Source organism: Callospermophilus lateralis, chromosome 19 (assembly GCF_048772815.1).
Source record: "Callospermophilus lateralis isolate mCalLat2 chromosome 19, mCalLat2.hap1, whole genome shotgun sequence".
Classification (NCBI taxonomy): Eukaryota; Metazoa; Chordata; class Mammalia; order Rodentia; family Sciuridae; genus Callospermophilus; species Callospermophilus lateralis.
In genome coordinates this window covers 2,221,049-2,244,826 of record NC_135323.1, presented here as the reverse complement: position 1 = coordinate 2,244,826, position 23,778 = coordinate 2,221,049, and the positions used below count along the sequence as shown (strand labels likewise).

At 47.9% G+C, this 23,778-nt stretch overlaps 1 protein-coding gene across 2 annotated transcripts in view; it reads right to left on the bottom strand.

Moving 5' to 3' along the window:
- Usp7 (ubiquitin specific peptidase 7) overlaps positions 1–23,778 on the bottom strand; it is a 56,525-nt gene that overhangs the window by 7,109 nt on the left and 25,638 nt on the right. For both annotated transcript variants that reach the window (XR_013154572.1, XM_077105922.1), the window contains exons 2-20: positions 22,936–23,040; positions 17,465–17,663; positions 15,219–15,357; positions 14,418–14,506; positions 13,044–13,152; positions 12,062–12,192; positions 11,606–11,660; positions 10,572–10,652; positions 10,395–10,485; positions 7,805–7,887; positions 5,765–5,874; positions 4,377–4,533; positions 3,175–3,319; positions 2,513–2,643; positions 1,953–2,087; positions 1,389–1,490; positions 1,148–1,253; positions 288–380; positions 139–206 (exon numbers count right to left, since the gene is read on the bottom strand). Coding sequence is in view for 1 of the 2 variants with exons in the window: in XM_077105922.1 (XP_076962037.1) it covers positions 139–206; positions 288–380; positions 1,148–1,253; positions 1,389–1,490; positions 1,953–2,087; positions 2,513–2,643; positions 3,175–3,319; positions 4,377–4,533; positions 5,765–5,874; positions 7,805–7,887; positions 10,395–10,485; positions 10,572–10,652; positions 11,606–11,660; positions 12,062–12,192; positions 13,044–13,152; positions 14,418–14,506; positions 15,219–15,357; positions 17,465–17,663; positions 22,936–23,040 (2,129 nt within the window). In the remaining variant the exon portion in view is untranslated. The remainder of the gene's footprint in view (positions 1–138; positions 207–287; positions 381–1,147; positions 1,254–1,388; positions 1,491–1,952; positions 2,088–2,512; positions 2,644–3,174; positions 3,320–4,376; positions 4,534–5,764; positions 5,875–7,804; positions 7,888–10,394; positions 10,486–10,571; positions 10,653–11,605; positions 11,661–12,061; positions 12,193–13,043; positions 13,153–14,417; positions 14,507–15,218; positions 15,358–17,464; positions 17,664–22,935; positions 23,041–23,778) is intronic.

Sequence of the window (23,778 nt, the reverse complement as noted above, 5' to 3'; positions counted from 1 at the left end):
GTGTAATTTCTGAACTCAAACTACCAGAGGCCTGGAGTTAACGGACCTTAAACAACAAACCAGGGGCTGGCAAAACACCCACCCTCCCACCTCCAACGACGACTGTTACACTGACTATGAAAAACAAGTCATCCAAACCTCATAGAGGATAAGGCTAGTATCTTGGACAAATCCTGCTCTGTCACACATAACTGGAAGCAAGTCACCTAGGATAGAGGAAAAGCTTTAATTCACAGTTGAGATACATTGAGCAAATCCATGCAGAGGGCAGGTGCAGCGGGACTTACGTATTTTACAGGATATGGGTGTGTAGATATGCCCACAGTAATTCAAGCTCCGTGTTTTAGGATCATACATCTTCAAAAATAACATTACGTCATCTATAAGTTGATGAACCGGTTTGTTAGAATCTTAACACTCATTACAACGTTAACAACAAAAAAACAAAACAGCTGAGCTTAGGAGGTCGATGACTGAAATGATAGCTTAACGTCCCCCTAAAAGTTAGTGTCAAGAGGCTGCTGAACCTATGACAGCAGAGGTAGGCTCCCGATTTCAAACCCTGAACTACTACCCCAGGCAGTAAAGATGAAATCCCAAGTTGGATGGGTGGGGATGCAGCTCAGAGGCAGCCCCACAAATGACAGGCCCCAAGTTCAATCCCCAGCAACAACAAAAAAAAAAACACAAAAAAGAAATCCTGGCACTAGCTTGCTGGGAGTATATGTTAGCCAGAAGTGGATCCTCACAGCAATGAAAGCCCGTCACTTTACTGTGAAGGTGGCGTGCTCTTAGAGCTGAACTGAACACACCCACCTGTCTAGGTGCACACTCTGTGGTTGTTTCTACATGACAACAGGCCAGGTGGCCCAGAGAATGAAAAGTTTACTACCTGGCCCTGACAGACACCTGTGACCCCTGCCTGATGTGATCAGGCCAGAGATGCGCACGACTCAGGGCCCGGAGCAGGCCCAGGGCAGGCCACCTCAGCATGGCTGCCCAAGCCTTGAACACGGACTCAGTGAGCAGCTGTGGCACTCATCAGCAGGTCTCTCTGCAAGGGGAGGCTCGGCCCTCTGTGCTCAGCACCATCCAGGACCCCAACTCTCCTGCGCTGTGTGCAGCCAGGCACTGCATGTGCACTTACGATCTTTATCAAACTTGGGCAAGGTTGCTCCACTGGCAGCCAACTCAGGATCCACTGTTTCCAGGAATATTGTCCAAGGGTTTTCGTTATCACTCAGTTCAATCATCTATTTCCAAAAGAGATGCTGGTTTTAGAAGATGTTAATGGCTTAGATGACAGAGTGAAAACTACACGGTGCGCACCGCCTGCAGAGGGGATGCCTCCTGCAGTGCCACAGACACCCAGCACCAACGATATTTACTGTTTTGTTGCCGTCTGCTTCATTATCTAACATTGCTGGTCGTTTTGTTCCATTACTCCTTGCTTGCATGGGCCACAATCGAATTTGATCTTGTGGAAATCCCTAGGGGAGAAAAATAAAAATAGATCAAAAGAGCAACCATCACACACTTTCAATTCTATACCAATTTAACGCTTCTGTGTTAAAGGGGGGGGGGGGCGCTAATTATAACCCTTCCCCCGTCTGAGCTGGACAGCTACACCTCCTTCCTCCGGCTCTCTAGCACTCCAGGGCAGAGGGCCCGTGGTTCCAAAGTGCTGCTGCAGCTGGGGAGGAACGCCCACCCGCTCTGCCCGTTGGCCAGTCCACTGCAAGACCCGCTCAGGGTAGAAATATGCTCTGAAATGCTGTGGAATTCCCTGCACTGGAGTCAAGAGCTCAGCATCTCCTTCCCTGGCTCCAACAGAAGCAGTGCCCAGGATGCTCCCCTCACTTCCACAGGCAGCCAATCTGTACTAAGGGGTGGAGAAGGAGCTTGGGCAGAGCAGGAAGTGCCAATGGGGGTCGGGGGAGGGGGTCACGCACCATGGTTTGGGAGAGGCTCTGAACAAACTCTGCCAGGGAGGAGTTCTTCAGAACCTTGAACACAGTGTACTTCACTTTTTCTTCATCGTACATGTCGTTTCCTTGGTGGCCGCAGAACTGGTCCTCTGCAACTATCTGAAAACACACACACAGAACAGAGTTCACAGCCGACAGATAGCAGACGAGTCCGGCGAGGCACATTCACACCAAACGGGCTGAAGGCTAGGCTTATCCTCTGAAGGGACTTCTTTAGGAGACCGAGGGAGGAGCACAACAGAATAGCAGAGACTCTAGTTAATGGGTTGCTGTGGTGCACTCCCTGAGCAACTGCCCTGAGCCCTGCAGCCCTGCCTCCTCCTGGGAGGTCCTGTCTGACACACACACACACACACACATACACACACACTGGCACTGCTGTATGTGGACTCCATCCGGCTCACACCTAAGCCCTTACTCCTACACTGGGTGGACATCCAATCCCTCAGTGCTGACCCCCACCTGTGTGTCCAAGTCCCCCAAGGCCAGCTGTCTGTGGCAGGGCTCAGGGGGCAGAGGCTGACCTGCACTTGCATGTAGAGATGGGCCTCCTGCCGCTCCTTCCGCTTCTGAGCCTCGATCCTTTTCTCTTCCTGTAATCGTTCCACCAACTGCTGAGGAATGTCATGGTCTGTGACAGCTTGTAAAACTTCACCTGCAGGACAAATGCATCCTCTTTCACCTTGGTGCCACGGCCACTAGTAAAATGATCTATTAAAGTGATATTACCGCTGGGCATGGTGGTTCACAACCGTAATACCACCAACTCAGGAGTCTGAGGCAAGAGGGTTGCAAGTTCAATACCAGCCTCATCAACTTAGGCCCTAAGCAACTTTGCAAGATCCTGTCTTAAAATAAAAAGGGGCCTGGGGATGTGGCTCAGAGGTTAAGCACCCCTGGCTTCACTCCCTGGCATCAACATAAATAAATTTTTAAGAAGTAAAACCGTTTGGCACCACAGTCCACTTTACAATCTGCAAGCCCCGTCCCCTTGCTTTTGGATGTTCTGAGAAGGCAGAATAAGCAGAAAACAGGTTTGGACGGGCAACATAGCTTGGTCCACTGTATGTTGTTAACTTTTAATTGCATTCTTCTGGTGTAAAATACCAAGGCAGTGGGGGTACCCATGGCACGACTGTATGGGTTCATCGTGGCTAAGAGCAGGACAGAGCCCAGCTGCACTCACTCAGCTTCGACTCCCTGATATAGACCAGCATGTACGCGTTCGTGCAGTGTCGGACAGAGAGGTCATCATCGTGACCTCCGTAGTTGTGCTCGATGGCTTCCTCTTTAGTACACCTCGACACCACGTCGTCATCAAATTTACACCACTGGAAGGAAAGCAGCCAGACGTCAGCAGAGACAAGGCACCAGGACTGGCGCTCAGCACAAGAGGCCCCACTGGGTCAGAGCAGGCGTGGCCTCCCCGAGGCTGCCACACAGAGCAGCAGCGCTGCCATCTGCCTCTTTAATACTCCGTGGGAAGTGCTGCCATTTCACCAGCTCCACTTCCTTCTCAGGTTCAATGACAGGTGCTAACAAATCTATAGAGAATTAAACCTACCTAATTCAGCTAGTTGACACTTGGTGCTATGATTGTACAGTTCAATGGGATATTTTATATTATCCCACGACACACTGCAACAAATTGATGACTTAAATACAAGAAAAAAGCCAAGTGTGAGGGTGCACACCTGTTATCCCAGAGGCTACAGAGGCTGAGGCACAAGGACTGAGGATTCAAAGCCAGCCTCAGCAACTTAGAGATAGTCTTGCTAAGTTGTTCAGAGCCTTGCTAAGTAAAATACGAAAAAGGACTCGGGGTGTGACTCAGTGGTTGAGTGCCCCGATGTTCAATCCCCGGTACAAAAGAAAAGAAAAAAGCCAGCACAGCTGTATATGATAGTCATCTTCCAATCTCTTGCCTCCAATAGAGCCACTTCAAAGTCAATGGGACAGGAAAGGCACTCCACCCCTGATCCCTTGCTTGCTGGCCCTGTGGCCTTGGAGCTCTGATTCGGAAACCCTCATTTGACAAATGCTAACAGACCTTCTGCCCTCCTGAGTGTTATAAAGAGGGTGAGATGGAAGACAAGGGGCCCCAAATACACAAACAACCTGTGAGCAGAACTAGTAAGTGCCTTTCGGCTGTAAAGCCCTCTGTAAAGCCCAGTGTCAGTTACTAACAGAAAAGCACCATCTCTGACCTACCACTCTACCTCTGAAGTACCGGCAAAGAAAGGGACCGGAACATGACACTGCACAGCAAGAAAACAGGACATCAAAGGCAGGGCAGGGACCCTTGACGGACGCGGTCAAGGAACAGAGCGGAAGGGAGCTTGGCAGAGCTGAGTTTGCAGGGTCCTATTGCCTGGGCCCCACACTTACTTTGCCATCCCCTTTGGGGTTCAGATAAACCACATAATGTCCACCATGATTATCTCCACTGTGAACCAGGACAGCATGAAGAATATAATTTGCAGGGTCTTTAGGATCATTTTTTTGCAAAAACTCATCAAGTGGTAATTGTTCCGGAAACTCAAATCTATTAAGAGAAATTTTTTAAAGAAATTAAACATTCGTTTATACATTTGAAGGGAAGGCACTTTTGAAGTACTTCTGAGATAGCTTCCACTAATTAGAAAATCTGTTCACTGTTACGTCAATATAAAGTTGTGGCTAAATGTGAGAAAAATGCTAAAAAGCACTAGAATTTGAACTAGTTCAAATCCAAGGGCTCACCATAACATTCAGTGTTCGGATAGTTCACACTGAACTTTCTAGGGTGTGGACAACCCTTCGGCACCAATCAGCAAGGCCAAGTCGCAGACCACGGAGGTTACTGCCACCTGAGAGATGGGCCAAGGCTGCGGCTGGGAGGGAAGACAGGAACAGACTCCTCGCGGCTGCCTTCTGCAGAAGCCCTCAGCTCTTGCTGGCTTCACAGCATTAGATTCAGGTGGTCAAATCTCGTCACCAGTGGTGACAAAGGGCAGAAAAGCTGCAGGGAACCCAGGGGCTCCAACCCTTGGCTCTCACGCCCACCGCTGGGGAGCAGCATCCCTGTGTTGGCAAGTGCTGAGTTCCTAATGATGTCGAAAATCGACATTTGTGTGAAATCCCATAATTTTTAAAACACTAGACACAAATCTAATAAAAGTAAGGTGAGGATGGATTAAACCCCAATGTCTAGAGCCCACCAGGCAGCCCTCATCATGAGGCCACAGCAGGGTGAGCCAGTCAGGGGCAAAGGGTCTGCTCATGGTGCCCTCAAGCCTGAAAGGTGACTGACCATCCGCCAGCCTGTACACAGGTTGGTGCTCAAACCAACCAGGGTAAGAACATAGTATCCTAAAGCAAACCCAGGGGTGTGCATGAGAACTCTCGCATCTGATCTCTTAATCTGAAAACCCCCTACTTTAGCATTCTTGAAAATTCTAGTACATTCTAGAAGTTAACCACTGAGATCACAAAATATTGCAAAACATACGAATCTGAGATAACATTTATATTATGGAAAAAATTCAATTTATTAGAAAAGCTGGTGAAGTCAAACTATCAAACAGAAGTAATTAATAGACTGTCCTCATAGACTTCAACCTGCCCCAACAGGGAACTGGGGTTAGGGGAGGTGTCCAGTTGGGAACCAACTTCTCCTACTGAGATCACCCCAACCCTTACAGCTCTCTGGGGAACTGAGGGAGAAGAGGAGCAGAAGAGCCCTAGGTGAGCTCCACACAGACCACAGCACCTCCACGCTCCGCCCTTGGGATTACCTGTCATTGATCTTGATGTTTTGGTCCGTCTGAGGGTCATACATGAATCTCATCAGCTGCAGATGTAACACTGGTGGCAATGTTAGGAATTTCACACCTTTTTCTGCTTCCTGAACATTGAGAAGAAACACAAACTTAGTTCATCTCTTTTTTCTTTTCAGTACTGGGACACTCAACCACTGAGCCACACCTCCTGGTCCTTGATCTTCTTTATTTTGATAGAGGGTCTCTCTCACTAAGTTTCTGAGGCTGGCCTTAAGCTTGTGATCCTCCTGCCTGAGACTCCCAAGTCACCAAGATTACAGGTGTGTGCCACTGCACCTGGCTCACCTCTAGTATTTCTTGAAGCAGTGAAAGTTAATACAATTTCAGCACAACTGAATGTGTCTGGGGACTCTGGATGGGCAAAGGCAGGAAAGTTACAGTGTCTCTGCCATTTAAATCACACCACACCAGCATTTGTGTGGGAGATTAAGTACTAAGTTGATGCCTAGCAAAGGGGAGGGGTTAATTCAATTACATCATTTGCAGTCATATTTAACTGGCATTAAAAACGTCGGGAAAATCAAAGAAAAAAAAAAACACTCCTTGGCAAATTAGAAAGTTGGTGATTACAGTTGTGTCTGACTGGGCATGTAGTGGAAGCTGAGATGAGCACAGATGAGCATGGCTGCCACCACCAGCAAACAGCCTGTGTGTCCCGGATTCCCTCACCAGGTCCTGTCAGAGCTCAGTCAGAGTCTACTGCTCAGTCCCACTAACCAGTACCCCTCTCCCCGGTGCCAGCCTCTGTGCTACTGGACACTCGCATGCACCCCCGTATTCTAGACAGGGTCTCCTCTAGAGGGACATGTGACCTCTATGCTCTTGGCCTCCATCGGCCAGCTATCTGTCCCTCATCAAAATAAGGCCTTGAGAACCTCAGCCACCGTGAGCACTTATGTGCCTGATTCATGGGTGTACTTGCAATAAAGGCCAGAGACTTGGAGGAATTGGGGGAGCTCCACAAAACATACCTATTTGGCACCTTCTTTAGTATGCCTGAGAATGCTTAGGAAGACATGGTTACCTCTGCAAAGAAAAACCCAAATACCCAGGAACCAGGGCCACACTACAGGACAACACTGAAGACAAAAAAAAAAAAAATCCTCTCCACCACTAGACAGGCCAAGCCTAGGACGCACTGCTCACCTAGACCCCAAACCCCCAAGACCTCAGAGAGCAATTCTTGTGAGTGAACAGAAATGTTTCCTAGCACACTTGGATGAGAAAGCTCTGATTAAGACCTGTAAAGAGATCTTCTGATCTAACCCATGCCCTGGTTCCTCTGACCTAGCAGAACAGTGAGCACATTGCCTACCACAGAACAGGTACACTGGCACCATGAGCCGTGCATTGACAGCTTGGTCAGCACAGGCCAATCTGCAAAGCTGTAATAAGAAATTGCTTGAGTCAATGAGTCCAGGTTAGGAGGTTGCAAAATCATAACCTGGGCCATCGGGTTGCTGGATCGAGTAGACCAGCAACCACTGCCCAGGTCACCTCGTTAGATCATAGAATGGTCACTTGTTCAAGAGGCTCAGTGCTCTGCCAGATGCCCAGAGTGTTCCCTGCTAGGGAATGCACTCCTGACCCTAGAAGTTGTAGCCCTCAAAACCAACTACACTTAAAAAAAAAAAAAAAAAAAAAAAAAAGTGTGATTTACTAAAAGGAATCAAGTAACTAACTAAAGAAACTTTATGCGTGACCACGAAAAACTGAAGAAAAGCTCTACCAACGAACACAATAGACAATAAAAAACTCCTTCCAACCCCATGGCAATCCTCCAACCTGCAGGGCAGCTGAGCTCAGCTTGGACACTGCTGCACTTGAGATCCCTGCTACTGCCCACCCCGACCCTGACCCCTTCAATTCTGTCTGGAACTTCCTTAACCTCTAAGCCCAGCACCACACAGCAAGGCACAGGCAGGATCTTCACTGGTAACTGAGGAGAGGACACAAGAAAGTCTACAACAGGACACAAGTGGACACCCATGTTACCTGCAGGCCGTGCTCCCCGGCATCGTATTTATTGTCACCGTCTAGTTGTTCTACTGCCACATAATCCACAAATGACTCAAATACTTTAAAGAGAGAGAGAAATAGGTCAACCCATGTGATCACTGAGACTATCTGTAACAGAACCAACCCAGCGCAGATTATAAATATCAGTGCATCTAGAACATTCTGGAAACCAACTGTAGTAATGCACCCTCTGCTACATCTGTACTGAGCTTGCCACACTGCCAGCTTCACTGGCTCAAAGGACACTGAGGGACTCCTCAAGAGTGGCTCAAGTGGCAGCATTGAAGGGTCAAGGCCTATTAAAGGTACAGTTGAGGTTGCACAGGGTGGAGGGGAGGGACAAAAATTGGGCGAGAGGCAGCCCGTCTAAAGGTGGTCAGTGGCATGGAGACGCATGGGGCTGGGGCTCAGCTGGACCTGCACAAGGTGGGGTCAGCCCACTGGCCCAACACTCACCTGTTACACGGGCTCACAGACAGAAAAGGCAACAGGACCAGGCAAGAGGACATCAAGAAAAGTGACAACAGACACAATGGGTGTCACTAAAACCAAGAAGTTTTGTTGAACAAATGGCAATAAGAGTGACAGGCCAGCAGCATGCTGGGGAAGGGCTTCTGCTCTGGTATGAGGGCCACAGAGCTGGACCACGATGGCACCAGCAGTTCACACCTGGGGATGACAGGCAGTGCTTCCCTCAAAGCAGGGACAGGAATCAGGTCCCAGGACAGCCAGCTCACTGTAGATGTCCCCCAGACTGCTGCGCGGGGAAGAGGAGGGAAGCTAGACAGAGGTCTGCATCCACTGGGCCCTGAGGACAGGCCTGAGAACAGGAGGAGCCAAGGCGGTGGAATCCAAGGCAGAGCACTGCAGAGATGGGCTGGGAGAACCATCGGCCAATCGGGTGAGGACATTATCAGGGGCCCCCAGGAAGACAAAGATCAGGGAGGACAGGCCTCTGAACTCATGATGAAGAAGGCTCCCACTAGCCACTGTGGGGAACCTCCTGACCGTGGGGGACTCAGCAGAAGACTCACAGATCAACCCTCAACAGCACCTGCGATGCTCCCACCTAATAAGGCTTGAAAACGGGGCTGGAGAGAAGGAGACCATTTACAAGCGACCTCATCGTCCTCAGCATGCCCGTCACCCAGGAAACGAAGCCCAAGTTTGCAGAGACTGCAGCTGCAGTCCAGCTGAGAGCCAAAACCATCCTAGAGAAGGACAGCCAGAAACCAGGCGACCGAAAACAGCAAGCGAGGACATCAGGACAGTTACAAACTGCAGCCCCTACCCTAAGGAAAGCACAGAGGCAAGCACAGGTGGTGTGAAGAAGAGACTTGGAATCTCTTATAAAAGGATCCAAATAAAACCTCTGGGATATGAAAATAATAACAGGATGAGATCAATAGCAGATAGGAAGACTGGGGAGGTGGAGGACAAAGCAATGGAACTGACCCATGGAGTGAGCTGGGCAGCAGGAGGGGTGGGGAGCACAGAACCTGTGACCAGCGGCCAAGATGCAAATTTGATGAAAACTATAAACCCACAGATCCAAGACATTTAGTGAACACCAAGCTGCAGAACATGGAGAAACTACACCAGAGCTCAGTGTGATTCATACCCAGGCAGCTTAAAACCTACGATAAAGGGAAAACCAAAAGCACTGGGCTTTTTTGAGGGACACTTTGACAGAGGGACAAAGGGTGACATAAGACCTCCTCGAAATGATGCACACGAGAAGACAGCAGAACACTGGAAGAAGATGGTAGCCCAGCAGTCTGTGCCAGGGAGAGGAAGGCCTCAGGACACCTGTAGGAGGAACGCCTGACAGGGAGCCAGAGAGCCCCACCAGAAGGGAAAGCCTCTGAACCTGTGGATAAAGACCTATTCAAAAGGACAGGAATCAAACCAGAAATAAGAACTGGAAAGCCACATGAAAAGAGATAGAATACTCAAACAAGTCTCTTATCACCACCACCCCCCCAAAAAAAAAAAAAAAAAAACAAGTCTCCCCCCTAAATCATTAGAAAGCATTTGAAAAAGAGACCATTACAGACCTTCAAGGAAATACGAACCACATATTACCCCACAGATCCAAGAAGAAATCCCATACCCGCTGAGAAGGCAGGCAGGGGAAGTGTCTGTCCTGCACCTAGCACCTCAACCAGAGAAACAGACTCCGGAAAAGAATTTGTGGTACAACCCTAAAATGTAACACTATAAACAATGAAAATGATCAAGCTATCACTATTTACAACATGACTATCTCATAAATATAATGTTGGACCAAAGAAATCAGAAAAGGTGACATTGTGCTACATGATTCCCTTTAAATAATCATCTAGAACATGCAAAGTTATCCTGAGCTATTAGAAGCCCAGATGTTGGGGTACTGGAGAGGGGAGCTGGGGGCTGGGCTGGTCTGGGGCAGAGTTCAGGGTGTGTGTGTGTGGGGGGGGCTGTCCACCCATCGCACTGCACACTTAAAAAAAAGTTGTGTAAACGAGACATTAAACCAAAATAGAAATAATCAAAAGCACAATGCCTTTTTGCACATGACACTTACTGTTTTTCTTTCCTTTTATACTTAGCTGGATATCATAATAATCTTCTCTTCTGTCAGACCGATAGTCCACCTCTTTGCACTGGATATAAGACTGCAGTAAGCAAAAGGGGGCCTCATTAACAGCCAAATCTGCACTGAAATTTTTAAAAACCATTCTTTAAGCTAAAGATCACATACCACCATTTTGCCTCGGAATAATTTTGGAATGGTGCCTTCTACACACGTGCCTTTCATCTTATTCTCCACATTATCAAGCAACTGAAAGAGAAGAGGTGAGCTTTTAAAATGATGTTCTCACTTCAGTAAGATACAGTAACTTAATACTCGGAAATGTCAACGGTCAAAGAAATTCTAGACTATTACGACCTTTGGCATGCAATTATCAAAAACATACAAAATCTTCCTTCTTGGTTGGATTTTTACAAAAATATCTACATGCAACAGTTGAGGTTAACCTTTTATACAGCCTTTGGAATGAATTAGTAATCTGTAGTGCCTTTAAAAGCATTTTTAATATTCATTTTTACCTCTGTGGAAAAGCATGTAAATTGATCACTAAACTTAACTCGTAATGGTCCACACCAAGAGATTAATGAGTTGAGCCTGTCAACAGGATTGACTGGTTTGTCCATGGATATTTAATGAACTGGATTCAATCCAGCTAGTGCTGCAAAAAAGAAAACACACCTTGCCCAGCCAATCACCTTGAACATCCATGTTGTGTGTTTGTGTGTGCATGTGTGTGTGTGTGTGTCTTTTATCACAACTGGAAGGATAAGGATTTGCTAGTGCCTAATGAGGTTGGGGAGAAATGACAGTGGGTAGAGGTCTGCACCACTGAGAATGGGGTGCTCCAGGGTCTGGATGGCAGAGCAGCACCCAAGTCACCAAGCAGCAGTGGTTGAGGACCACTAACACCACCCCAGCATTCAGTCTGGCTCTCAGCTCGTGTGTGTACACCAGTCTACCAAGTCAAAAGCCTGTGACTGTTTACACTCTAACTTCCCCTAACACCTTACCTCCAAAGAGCTAATCAAACAGCTCTCTCCAGCATTTAAAACTAGACAGATGCTTCCTTCTCGTTCTAGCCTGGGTTTGTCCTGAACAAAGATGGGTGTTGGCTGAAGGAGGTCTGAGGTTGTACTGGGTTAACTGCTCCTGACAGTGCTTCACAGTTAATGTAGGACTGTACAATAGTGCTGGACACTTACCACTCGACAGAGCTCTTGAACATCGTGTTGCATGAAGCTATCTAAAGTTTCCCACCTTTCAAAGACAAAACAGACATCTATATTTGAAATGAGCAAATTAAACAGCGACTTAGATTTTAAAACTCAACTGAATAATCAGCCGTTATTCTCCAGTTAATTTTTTATGAAGATTATTTTGGAGGTTCTATAATTCAAAGACAGGAACATTTACACGTGTTTCAGCTTGGGTTTGGAAGCTGTGCTGCCAGGGAAGGTAGGGTTACAAGCAAGTGTACAGACATTTGAAAGCTACAGATGTTGAAGATGAGACAAAATACAAAGATTAAAGGCACCAGCCTCCCTGGCTTAGGCCCACCCTGCGAGCTTCTCCCCACCCCCCCCTCCCCCCGGCTCGCTCAGTCCCGCTCACTCGCCCCTCACCAAGCAAGCAGACCCGGGGCAGGCTCTGGTACATACCCAAATGACTTTGTTAGCTTTTTTGTTCCTACGGGCTTATCACTGTGCTGTAATTCATAGAATACTCGTTGTAAAGCTAAAGGGACGCTTTTAGAGGAATCGTCGCCCTCCGTTGGCATCATATACACAGCCTGAAAGAATTGGTTCAGAATCAGAATTCTATTTCATGTAAAAGTATCAATTCTAATATCACAATGGGTGACTGCTAGGGTTTTTATCTATCCCCAAACAGGTGAGAGAGACTGAAGTCATGAATGTCTTTAAGAGACAATCTAGGAAAAATCAAGGTTAAAAAAAAAAAAAAAGTTTTTTTGTTAATTACTTATGGCAGCCCACAAAATAAGACCCACATTCACTCCATATTTCTTAAAGTGATGTTTTATATTTACCATTACTCATGAATAAAAGATTTGAAAACCTCCAATAACACTGGAATTACCCCACTTAGCTCTCTCCCAACAGAACCCCCACCGCCCCGCCCAGCAGCATGTGGACAGGGGCGTGCAGACGACGAGGAGGCTCATCAAACAGCCAACAACAGTGTCCACCCGCAGCCGGACGGCTTCAGAGTTCCCAAGTCCTCAAAATTCACCTACCATGCATTAGATCCCGAGTGTGGATTCTTACAATGTTTACAAAAATAAGATGCATCCCTAAAAAGTGAATATCTGACTAGAGCCAATAATCAACTCAATTTTGAAACAAAAACTTCAATTGTTGCCTCTAATGGCTTTCCTGTTTAATTTTTATATGTTATTTCCAGCACAATTAAAGTTATAAAATTATGCTGTCAACCACCCAAGTTAGCTTAAGACAGCCAGTGTCTAGGCACAAGGGAATGACAAGCCCCAGCCCAGCCAGGGCTCCCTGTGGAGAGTGCAGAGGCACACAGCACGGTGAGGGACGTCTGCTGGGGACTCTGACCCTTGACACACCTGACAGAGTAGGTGAAAGGTGGGAGAGATAAATGCTATTAATTTACCTTTCGTAGTTGATTTGTGAAAAATAAAGTCTGCAGAAGGCTGTTCATGTAACAAGTCGCTCCCTGATTCTTTAAACCGACATAGCCCGTGTGCTTCTTTGAGTCCCACCTGAAAGACCAGGCAAGCTTGAGGGTGGCTGCGTGGAGGTGGCTGCGCTCTGCGACGCGAGTGCGGCGGCTGGCTGGGTGTTGGTGACAGGCCCCGGCTGCGTGCCATGGCCTTTTCTCTACCACGTGACGGAACAGGATCCACACCTCTCCTCACCAGGCCCAGGGCACGAAGGACACTCAGGCCTCAGTCCTTACACAGCTCCCCTTCAAAGGCCACCAGTTCATTTCTGTGACTGTGTCAATTCGATCCCAGAGTTCACATAGCATTGGTCACATCTGCTGACAGTTTATACACTGCTGTGTGTGTGCACCTGTGTCACTGGGGACTGTACCTAGGACACCTGCTAGGCAGGTACACTGCCACTAAGCCATCCTCTGGCCCTTTAGAAATTTCCAGACAGGGTCTTGCTAAGTTGCCAAGGATGGCCTCAAACTCAAGAGCCTCTGAGCCCAAGGCAATGCCGTTACTGATCAAGATCAGTACTCAAAGATAATGAAAACACCCCACATACTCCTTTCAATGTGCCTGCCTGGCAGAGCAGTTTTATCCTGCACACCTTATACATGTCACATATATACTCGGCAAGATGGGAACGGCCCCAACCCACCTTTCCTGTAATGGGTCATGGATGAAGGAAAACAGACAGGAATTTACACAGAGCTGCTCCCCTCATTTTATTATTTTGGTGGCTGGCTAGGAAAGGTAGATGGTAGATTCTGAGGTGTCTCACTCCACCCCGATGTCTGACAGGGAGCCAGAGAATGCCACCTGGGAGTAGAGCAAGCCTCTCCCTTCCACCCCAATTCCCTCTGCACACACAGAAATCGCCAGGGAGCAGGACGGCTGTGGGACAGCAATGGCCCCAGCTGGAGCTTCCCACTCCCCACCACTTGAACTGTCAGCAGGGCCTGCTTCTCTCTGCCTTGCTCAAGGACCTCACGGCCAGGTTATCATGTCCCTGCCACCCTCAAAATAAAAGGCACAGCTCCTCTATAGTGGGTGTTTACATGCAGCCTTGGACTCCTCTACTAGACCCGTCTGCAAAGGTCTTCCAGATCTGAAAACATGGCTGTCTTGCTGACCACAATTACATTCCTAGTGCCCAGCAGTGAATGATGGGAAGGAATTGCCCAGTGAATCTGGCAGGTGGTAAACGAGGCATCTCTGTCGTGTGCTGAGGTGCAGAGGGGAGAACAACAAATGCTATTGCTTCCTTCAGTTCAGCACAAAGGTATTTTTAACAGCACCCATTCAAAACTTACGCAACTCCATGGGGAGCATCCGCCTGCACAAAGACTTCAAAAGTGACTTTGTCGTCATCTATAAATCCTTTCTCAGGATCAGTCACTTCCTATAAAAGATAAATAAGAATATCCAACTTTCATAAGAACACACAAATCATCATTTCATTCCAAAAGGACAATATTCCTTGTGTCCTGTACTTAACAGATTAAAATACTACTTTTTTAACACCCCAATTTTGCTTCCAGTTTAAAAGTGCTTTGATTTCTTTTAAACAGTGGCCTGTGAACAAAACCTGCAACAGCTTGGCTCTTCAGGAGCCATCCCAGAGGTACTAGGGCTCAGTGGCACAGCATGGATGGAGCCACAGTGTCCACCCGCTACAGCAGGACTTCAGAGGTTCTGGACTCAGGCTAGAGAGTAACATTCAACAGTAATGAGTTACTTGGAAGCAAGAACATTCCAAAAAACATTACACTGGTCACACCTCTACCAAAATGAGCCAAAATGAACTAACTTGAAAAATCTAACAACTCTATACTAGCTCGACCCAAGACAGGCCCACAGAGCAACCTGTCTGGTGAAAGGGACTTCCACCCATCAGAAGGAGCCTCCAGGTGTGCTCAGGAGAGGAGACCTGAATGCAGATGGTGTGCCAGCAGCTAAGGCCAGAAATCAAATAGATTTCACAGGTACCTGCCCAACTTACAAAGCAAAAATTTCACTCGAAGATGCTACAGGAGGAAGTAAGAATTAATTAAAGCACTAGTGGAATAAGCAATAATGCTCAGAGAATTCAGACTAAATACTCTGTTACTTACACTCCAGGCCATAAAATTGGAAAATCCCCAATCGTTTTCCTTGTGGAAGAACAAATGGCTAATGCGGCGACTGAAGGACTTTTCGTCATCTCTGTAATTGATGATCTTCAGCACTGCCTGGGCGTGGCAAGACCATGACCTGTTCAGAGAGACAACCTGCGCCTCAGCTGACGCTCAGCTGACGTCTGCCATGCTTAGACACTAACCCAGCACAGGGAATGCCTTCTCTCGTTTGGGTGGGGAAAGGCTCATTTACCTCTTAAAAGTGGGGAGGGCTTAAGGGTGTCCGTGTGGAGTCTGAAATTACTTAACTCATTTGTTCTTTAGTTCCTAAAATACTTGAAGCCAGTATTTTTACACTGCTTCTACAAAATACAAGTTTCTGAACTTTACACAGTGATCTTGGATTTTGTTAAAGCCTGTGAGTGGTCTGGGGCACAGCTCAGCAGTAGGGCACTGCTGCATGCCAGGCCCTGGGTTCCTTCAGCTGACAAGATTAAAGAAACAAACAACAACAACAAAAAAAGATAATGACCTCTTAGTAGAGAATGATTGTTTAAAAAGAATAAAAATGCACTGCACTGGAGTGGCTCAGTGAGGCTCAGTTCATATGAGTTCATGGGTTCAATTCCCAGCAATGAAAAATTGGGGGAAAAGAAGAGCGTATGCCCGCATGTACATGTGGACCCATCGACAGGAGGCATCCCAGCACCACTCTTTCGCGCTGCCTCCCCGCCCGCTCTCCGGCACACCTTCCCAGGTGCCAGGAAGGGCTGGTGCTCTGGCTGCCCGCTGGGCTGCACAGGGAGCCGCGCCAGCTCCCAGTTGTACAGGCCTGCCCAGGCAGCCAGGAACTCCGCGAGCAGGGGCAGGGATCACAGTGATGGCTCACACATGGACTGGGGTGTGGAGCCGACCACAAAGGGGCTCAGGATCCAATGTTTAGAAAACAAAACGGTTCACCACCTTACAGCCACTGAAGAAAGGGCTCACCACTGAGTGGGGGGCTTTCTCTGTGAAAACTGCCATTGATCTCTGAAATATGGACTTTTTGAAAATTTTACACTGGGGATTAAACCCAGGGGTGCTTACCCACTGAGCCACATTCCCAATTCTTTAATTAAGACAGGTATCACTACCAAGTTACCTAGGGTCTTGCTGAGCTGCTTAGGTCCTTGCTAAGTTGCTGAGGCTGGCTTTGAACTTGCAAGCCTCCTGCCTCAGCCTCCCCGATACTGGGATTACAGGCGTGCGCCACTGCACCCAGCTATGATATGCTTTTTAAAGCAAATGGAAGGACAGTGCTGTTCAGATGGGTATTTCTGCTTCCTCAGGTTGCTTATAAGATATGGAGAGCTTAGTTCTTGAAACTACCATATAGGCCAAAAACTACAGACAAGAACAAGTCCAGCCCAAATCTCATAGGATCATATCATAATGCCAAAGAGAAGAAAAGCTTTAACCTACACACAGGTTCTGGCTGGGATCAATACCAGCTTGCGCCTGCTAGGTAAGCACTCTATCACGAGCACGCCCCAGCCCAGCTGGGAAGGGAGAAAAGGAGCTGTGCTCCTGGGGACATGCAAGGACAGCACAGCCAGTCAGTGCTCCCTGGGCCCGGGTCTGGGGGTGGAGCAAGACTCCGGCAGATGAGGGCAGCCTTTTGCTAAAAGCTGCACAGTTGACAGTTATTGATACCAAGGGGAGATTCGTAAACTTCTGAGATCAAATTAATGGGTGGGCAGTTTAGTCATAAAAATGTGAAGCCTCTTATCTTCATTTTCATGTGAACAGGACCACCAAGATTCCTCTCAACCTGAGGCATTTTATAACATAACTACTTAAGGTTTTAATGGGTACTTTCTGAATGATCCACAGGATTAGTCTCTCTCTCTCTCAACGAAGGGGAATCGTGGTCCTGAACGCAACCTGCTCTCAGGCAGCTGCAGCGAGGACAGGGCGAGGCTCGGTGTCAGCTAGTCTGGATAGCCCAGATTCCACGGGCTGCAGATTTTAAACACACGAACTTCAGTTTTTATTTGCAAGTAAAAAATATACTTTTCTAGTTTGGAAAATACGTACCAGTGACTTTTAAAGAGAGAAGTGTTTAGTCTAATTTAAAAGCAAAGGGCTGTGTGAAAGCAGCAAGGAAATTGGAAATAAAATCGAGGAAGGTTGATTGAATTTGGCTTCCAATAATGTAATAACTATTTGTGGATTTGTAGTTGCATCATTTAAACTCTTACGTGGAATCAGATTCAGCATTGCACTGGAGAAAGAATCCTACGCTTTTTTGGTGTGGTCTGTCTGGATAAAAGCGTGGCATCACCATAATCTTCCATGGCAGATTTCGCACAAAACACGGAGGGCTAAGGACCGACTCACTCAGTCTGCTGAAGCGCTCGACAGTGAACTGAAAGGTTGCCTCGGAGCGCCAACTGGTGTCTGCAAGAAAACACGCCATCAATCAAGGAGCCCGTGCATTAACTGCAAGCACTAGCACGCACTTGGCACGGACTGCTCTATGCAATCTCCATCTATAGACTAAACCCGAGAGCATGGTTTCCATTTATCAGACACTAGGACTGAAAGGCGACCGCCTCTGTGGAATGGATCCTTGCTACCTCAGAGGGCTAACCACACTCGCCTTCCCTCTTACTCAACAGTTCAGTGTGGCACAACGTGGTCTCCCACATCTTCATTCCCAAGCATCCCGGTCACTGAACGGGTGGAGAGACCTCAGAGGGAAGGGGCAAGATGACTACATAACTGGCCATAACGGAGAGACATAACTACATAACGGAGAGACGTGGGCCTCAGGTGGAGGGTGGGACGTGGCTGGACACTGGCAAGTAAGGACCCGGGAGGGGTCACCAGCGCCCTGCTGCGCAGCCCTGCTCAAGGCAAGGCGCGTCCAGTCGGCCTGACACTGCTCCGTTACCTCACAGTGTCTGTGAAATGCCACCCTGGATTCCTATGAGAGTAACTGTTAGGATAAGAAAGTGGTGCTCTCCCTTCAACATGAATGGAGGCCATCATTAAATGTTAACAAAAGTGACGACTCATTTAAGGACTTAAAATTCTGTTGAATATTCCACCTTTTACTGATCATCTGCATGCCACTGCAGGCCACAGGCCCATTCGCTGAGAAGAGTCTGGCGGTATCTTACTGTTGGCTTCTCACACTACTCTGCGACTGTCATCCCATGGCCACTGCCAAGTCTGTTACTGACCAACACTCAAAAGGCCGATGGCTACAGATGGCTCTGAATGCTTTCATTTTCTGTGCCTCTCATTGTAGAGAGCAAACAGGTGGCCAATTGACAAGAATTGAGGGCCCACGCACTACCAAACAGGCAGGCCGGAAGGCTCTTCCTGGCTCAGAACCAAATGAAACACCCCTGACCCCCAGGGGCACCAGGCACAAGTAAGACTGTGGGCTTGGTGGGAAAGCATGTTACTAAGGCCCCACTGTCACCTGATCACCTCAGACCTCTGAAGGCCAACGTGATGACCCCATGACCCATCAATCTTCAAACTGTACTCACGCAACTGAGTTCTCAGGATCGGCCACGTCTCTGTTCACAGAAATTGCTGAAAGTTTGCAACTAACTGCATTTGTTCTTAAGAAAACATGTCCATCAGCCCTCACAAGAGAGTATTCTTCACCAAAGAAATGAAAGCCAGAGTCTTGGTGACGGGTAGTCAGTACTGTCACCTTCTTCCCGGGTTCTGTGGTGCTCTGCGTGTCCCTGCTCCAGGGCTCAGAGCAGGGGTACACTTCAGAAGAGCAGATCAAAGAGGGGGTTCCATCTAAGAGATGAGTGACTGATTCCAGCCTGCGCAAGTGGGGTGCTGCCCCGCCTCCTTTAGGAATGAGTCAGCGAAAAGGGAGAAGCTGGCTGCAGACGCTGACACCTTAGGTTGCAGAAGCCGATAAAATCAGACTGTCAGCAGGCCTGCTCTACAGACCCCTGGACCAATGGCCCCGAGGACCTGGAAGCCACCACAGGACTTGTGGCCTCTGCTGGGAGGCTATGCTGCTCTTCCCACTCATCTGTGCTGTGTGATCCAGCCTTGCAGGTTGTATTCAATGTGCACAGAATTCACACATGGTGTAAAAGCTTTTAAGAATTCTCCCACCCACACACTGAATTCCTGAATCATTTTATAACATTAAATAGACAGAGGTGAAGCTCAGCATGATGCCAAGTCTACTAGATGCTGGGTGATCCTCTGTGTCCCTCAGCCCAGCACTGCCAGGCAGAGGTGCTGAGACCACTTTATTATGCGACACGCTAGATTTAGCCCTCACACTCAAGGCACACTTCTAGAACAGACGTACTTTCACAAAACAGGCCAATGAGGGAAGTTCAGCATGAAACCATGTGAATAAAAATTTTCAGAGCTGGGGATACATTTTAGTGGCAGAGCACTTGCTTAGCTTAGGAGTGGTCCTGGGCTCAACCTCTAGTGCTAAAAAGAAAGAAATGAAAAAGAAAAAAAAAATCACCTCCCCAACTCTGTGCTAATAGAATTAAAATTTATATTAAATGCCAAACAAAAGAACTATGAAAATGAGACACAGTCTTAAAACTCATCTTTACTGAAACAGCCAGCCAATTATTCCACGAAGAATTGTGAGATGACTGACAAACACCTCTGCCTAACAAAACGCACCCTACAGGGCATGGGAGCCCACATGCTCTTTTTGCAACTTCCTGAGACTTTAAAGTTAAAAAGATGAACACGCTGGGGACTACAAAGGGCACCCCATACTCTGGGACTTAGTACTTCACTGGAACAAGACTGTAATCTGCAGGACACCAATGACAGATGCCCCCACCCTGTGCTCCTTTTCCTGTTGACGGAATGACAGACACCTGCTAACAGCTGTCATTGCACAAGCCTGGCCAGACTCCTGAAGGACCCACTCCCCTCAGTCCTGCTGCCATCAGACAGTCCAAAGTCCCCACACTGTGCCCGTTTCCACACTGCTCTCATCTTCTCCCAGCAGAGGCTGGGGCCCAGCCTGGGCTCCACTGTGGGAAGCAGCGCACAGAAGACGGGACACTGCAGAGATGCCCGAGCCAGACAGCTTCCCCCAAGTGGGCTCCCACAGTAATTGGGTCCAACCTCAATTCTTCACTTTAATACACGTTTTTATAAGTCTAGCTGAGCACCAAAAAATCACTTTTGTTTGTGAACCTACGATTAATCTAGATTCCTCTAGTCCTAGCAGGAAACACCTCCTGCAAGGGGTGCCAAGGAGTGGGGCAGATGTGACTAGAAGTCGATTCTGATCATTGCCAGGTGCTCTGTGAACAGGATTTAAGTGATCTTTTTCTTCCTCAACTCTACTTGTCCCCCAGCTACCTGGGCCATCAGCAATCTCCCCAACCCCATACTGAGGACTGGACACAGGGCTGTTTGCCCCTGACCTGCATCCCCAGCCCCAGCCATCCATCCATCTATCCATCCTCCACTCTACCTCTGGGGGGTGGGGTAGTACTAGGGATCGAGCTCAGGGTTCCATGCTTGCCAGGCAAGCACTTCTACAACAGAAAAACACCCCCAGCCCTTTAAAAAAATATATTATTGTGAGACAGATCTTGCTAGGTCGGCCTTGTGATCCTCCTGCGTGGCTGAGATAACAGGTGTGTAAAACCACACCTGGCTAGCTACTAACTTCTTATATAAAAAAATGACCCTTAATAAAAGGGATCCTGTGCACGTCAGTCAAATCACTGAAAAGGTAGCTGCAAAAAAAAAAAAAAAAAAAAAAAATTTTACAAATCCCTCTAGGGGCTGGGGATGTAGCTCAGCAGTAGGGCATTTGCCTAGTAAGCACAAGGCCCCATATCTTAATCCCAAGCACCACAGAAGACAATAACCAAAACCCCTCTGGTCCAGTGTTTCCTAGAGTGTGGTTCCTAGTTTCACGTTTAAAGGAGTTTTCGGGAGAGAGTTTCTGAAGTCTAGAGAGTCTAGGGGATCATTAACTGAACACTCTCGTAAGGGCAGCGGTAGGGCATAGACACCTGAGTCGAGCTGCTGCAGAGACCCAAGTTCCTTTCCCAGGTTCTGAACACTCTCCACATCACACCTACACCCTGCAGAAGAGTGTTTCACAACACACATCGAGGCTAGAAAAATGTCGCCTCAACCAAGAGCTCTGCGCCTAGGGCCAAAGCCCTCTCCCTCCCACACCGTGGCCTTTGGTGGACAGATCTTTCACCCCTGGGCCTTGAGAAAGCAACTGAAGTTCCAAACCAAGAAGATGTCACTGAAGACCACTCTACTTCCCCCAACAGAAGCTTTTCCCCTTTCAGGTCCTATAATTTACATTATTTACTATTACGAATTCAGCAAAACCTGCCTGAAAATTCAGGAGATTCTGCTACTCTAAGCACCGATCGCAGTGAGCCTCCACGGGGCGCGCTAGGCCCAGAGATGTCCGGCAATGCCTGGTCACTGTTGGTCATGGTGGCTGCAGGTGGGGAGATAGTGGCACCCTGCAGTGCACAGGACGCCCTTCTACCTGTGGCCTCCCAAACCCTCCCCCTAAAGGGGGAAGTGCTGTCACAAACCGCACCTGAGTCCTGATGGGGCGGGGCCAGTTATGGCTCCACAAGTGACCCAGACTGCTCCCAAATGCACACCTGGCACCTCTGACCTGGCCACCTTCCCAAACACGCTCTCTGAACCACTCCTGGCATCTCTGGTGTCTGAGGTAAAGCCACCAAAAGCCCAACAACTGAAGAGACCACACCCACACCGGCGCCCCTGTCTAGGTGGAAAGCGCACTCCACGGAACAAAGCAGCGGGTTCGGACCACGCCTCTTTACCTTCCTCAGATATTGCCTCAGCCAGCTGCCAGGGGGAAACCGCACTGTGAGAGAACTCTCAACTGCGGCTGCAGTTTCACATGGAGGCTGAACTTTTGGCAGGAGGTCTGAACGGCAGTCCTTCTGGTGGTGCAGCCCGTGCCTGATGGTTTCTTTCAACTGCCCCGTTACTCCCCTGGGAAGGACACAACCCTCATGAGGATTGATGGACACGCTTGTACAGAACATGGTTTCATATTACACTGCACAACTCCAGGGGCTGCATAAAGCACTGACTGGCTGCTTTCCTTCTCAGGATTTTGACCTCGCACATGTATAGGTCACACAATCTGATAAATTATAAGGATGAAACAGTCCCGAAAGAAAAAGTGACTCCCTAGACACAACTGTCCATGCATGGACACATGCGTATGCCTTTCTGCGCAGGGCAGCAGGCCGCCCAGTGCCTGGCTCTGACCTCACACCTCACAGGAGTGGGGAGGGCCCTGCCACAAACCCTAACAGTCACACTGCAGTGAGGATGCGGGAGGCCAATCCCAGTGGCTGGAAATGCCCTGCTGCAGATGAAAAGGAGAGGAGAGGAGAGCAACTCGCCCTAAACATGGAGCGCTGGAGAACTGCAGGCACGGAGGTGCCCACGCACACACCTCCGCAGCTGGGCCTCCTGCCTGGGCTGGGGAGACCCGACTCACCTTGAGGTTTCGTAGGCAATCTTGAAATTCAAAACAAATACAGGATTCTACATTTCCCTCAGATCTAACCTCCTGAAAACTAGCTCCTCTTAAGAAACTCACAAGTGCTCAAGGAAAAAACATGGAGTCTATTTGACAGTGTCCACCGCTGCAAGTAAGCAAGGCACGTGCACTTACCATCCTCCATGTCCTCCTCGGCATTGCTGTGCCCGTCACTCAGGGCCACATTCCCATTGATGACAGGGTTTTGAGTAATTCTTGGCGGGTCATCCGTATCTCCAGCTTTAACAAAAACAAAAAGTCCATGGGTTTTTACCTTCACAGATTACATTAAACAAATATATTTATACTTTTGGTAACACCTAATAACTAAGTCTTAATGTACCATAATTAAAATCCATTCAGATTTAAAAGACAATTATAAGTAACATGAATTTTTTGTTTTCAGATACTAAGTAAAATTTGAACATATGACACCCTGCAAAATAACCTGCTCCATTTACAATTATATTTATGCAATGATTTCGTATGCACAAAATGTCAGTGTAAATTTATTTAACTCTTATTCTATATTGGCTAATTGGATTCGATTTAAGAATCTGCATGTAATCAAAGTGTGAAATATGATATATCAAGAACTATGTAATGTTTTGAACAACCAACAATAAAAATAAAAAAAAAAAAGAATCTGCATGTAAGGTGGGAAGTCATTGCAACAGGTTTCATACTAAAAAAACTTCATCGTGCACACAGAAGCAGTGTGCAGCTCGGACTCTGAAACTGTGGACATATGCCAGTCCTGCGTCACCACACTGTCAGCCTCAAAGGGCCACTGGACAATCTCTGTATAATTACGTAGAGTCTGGAAAGTATTCAGATGCTGACAAAGTGTATTTGTTCCTCTAAATTCTGGCTAAAACCTGACTTTAAAAACAAATGAAATTTCAGTAATGATTGGCGCACACGGTGAGCACTCTACAGTTACGGCACTCACTGTTAAACACTGGTCTCTCACTGACC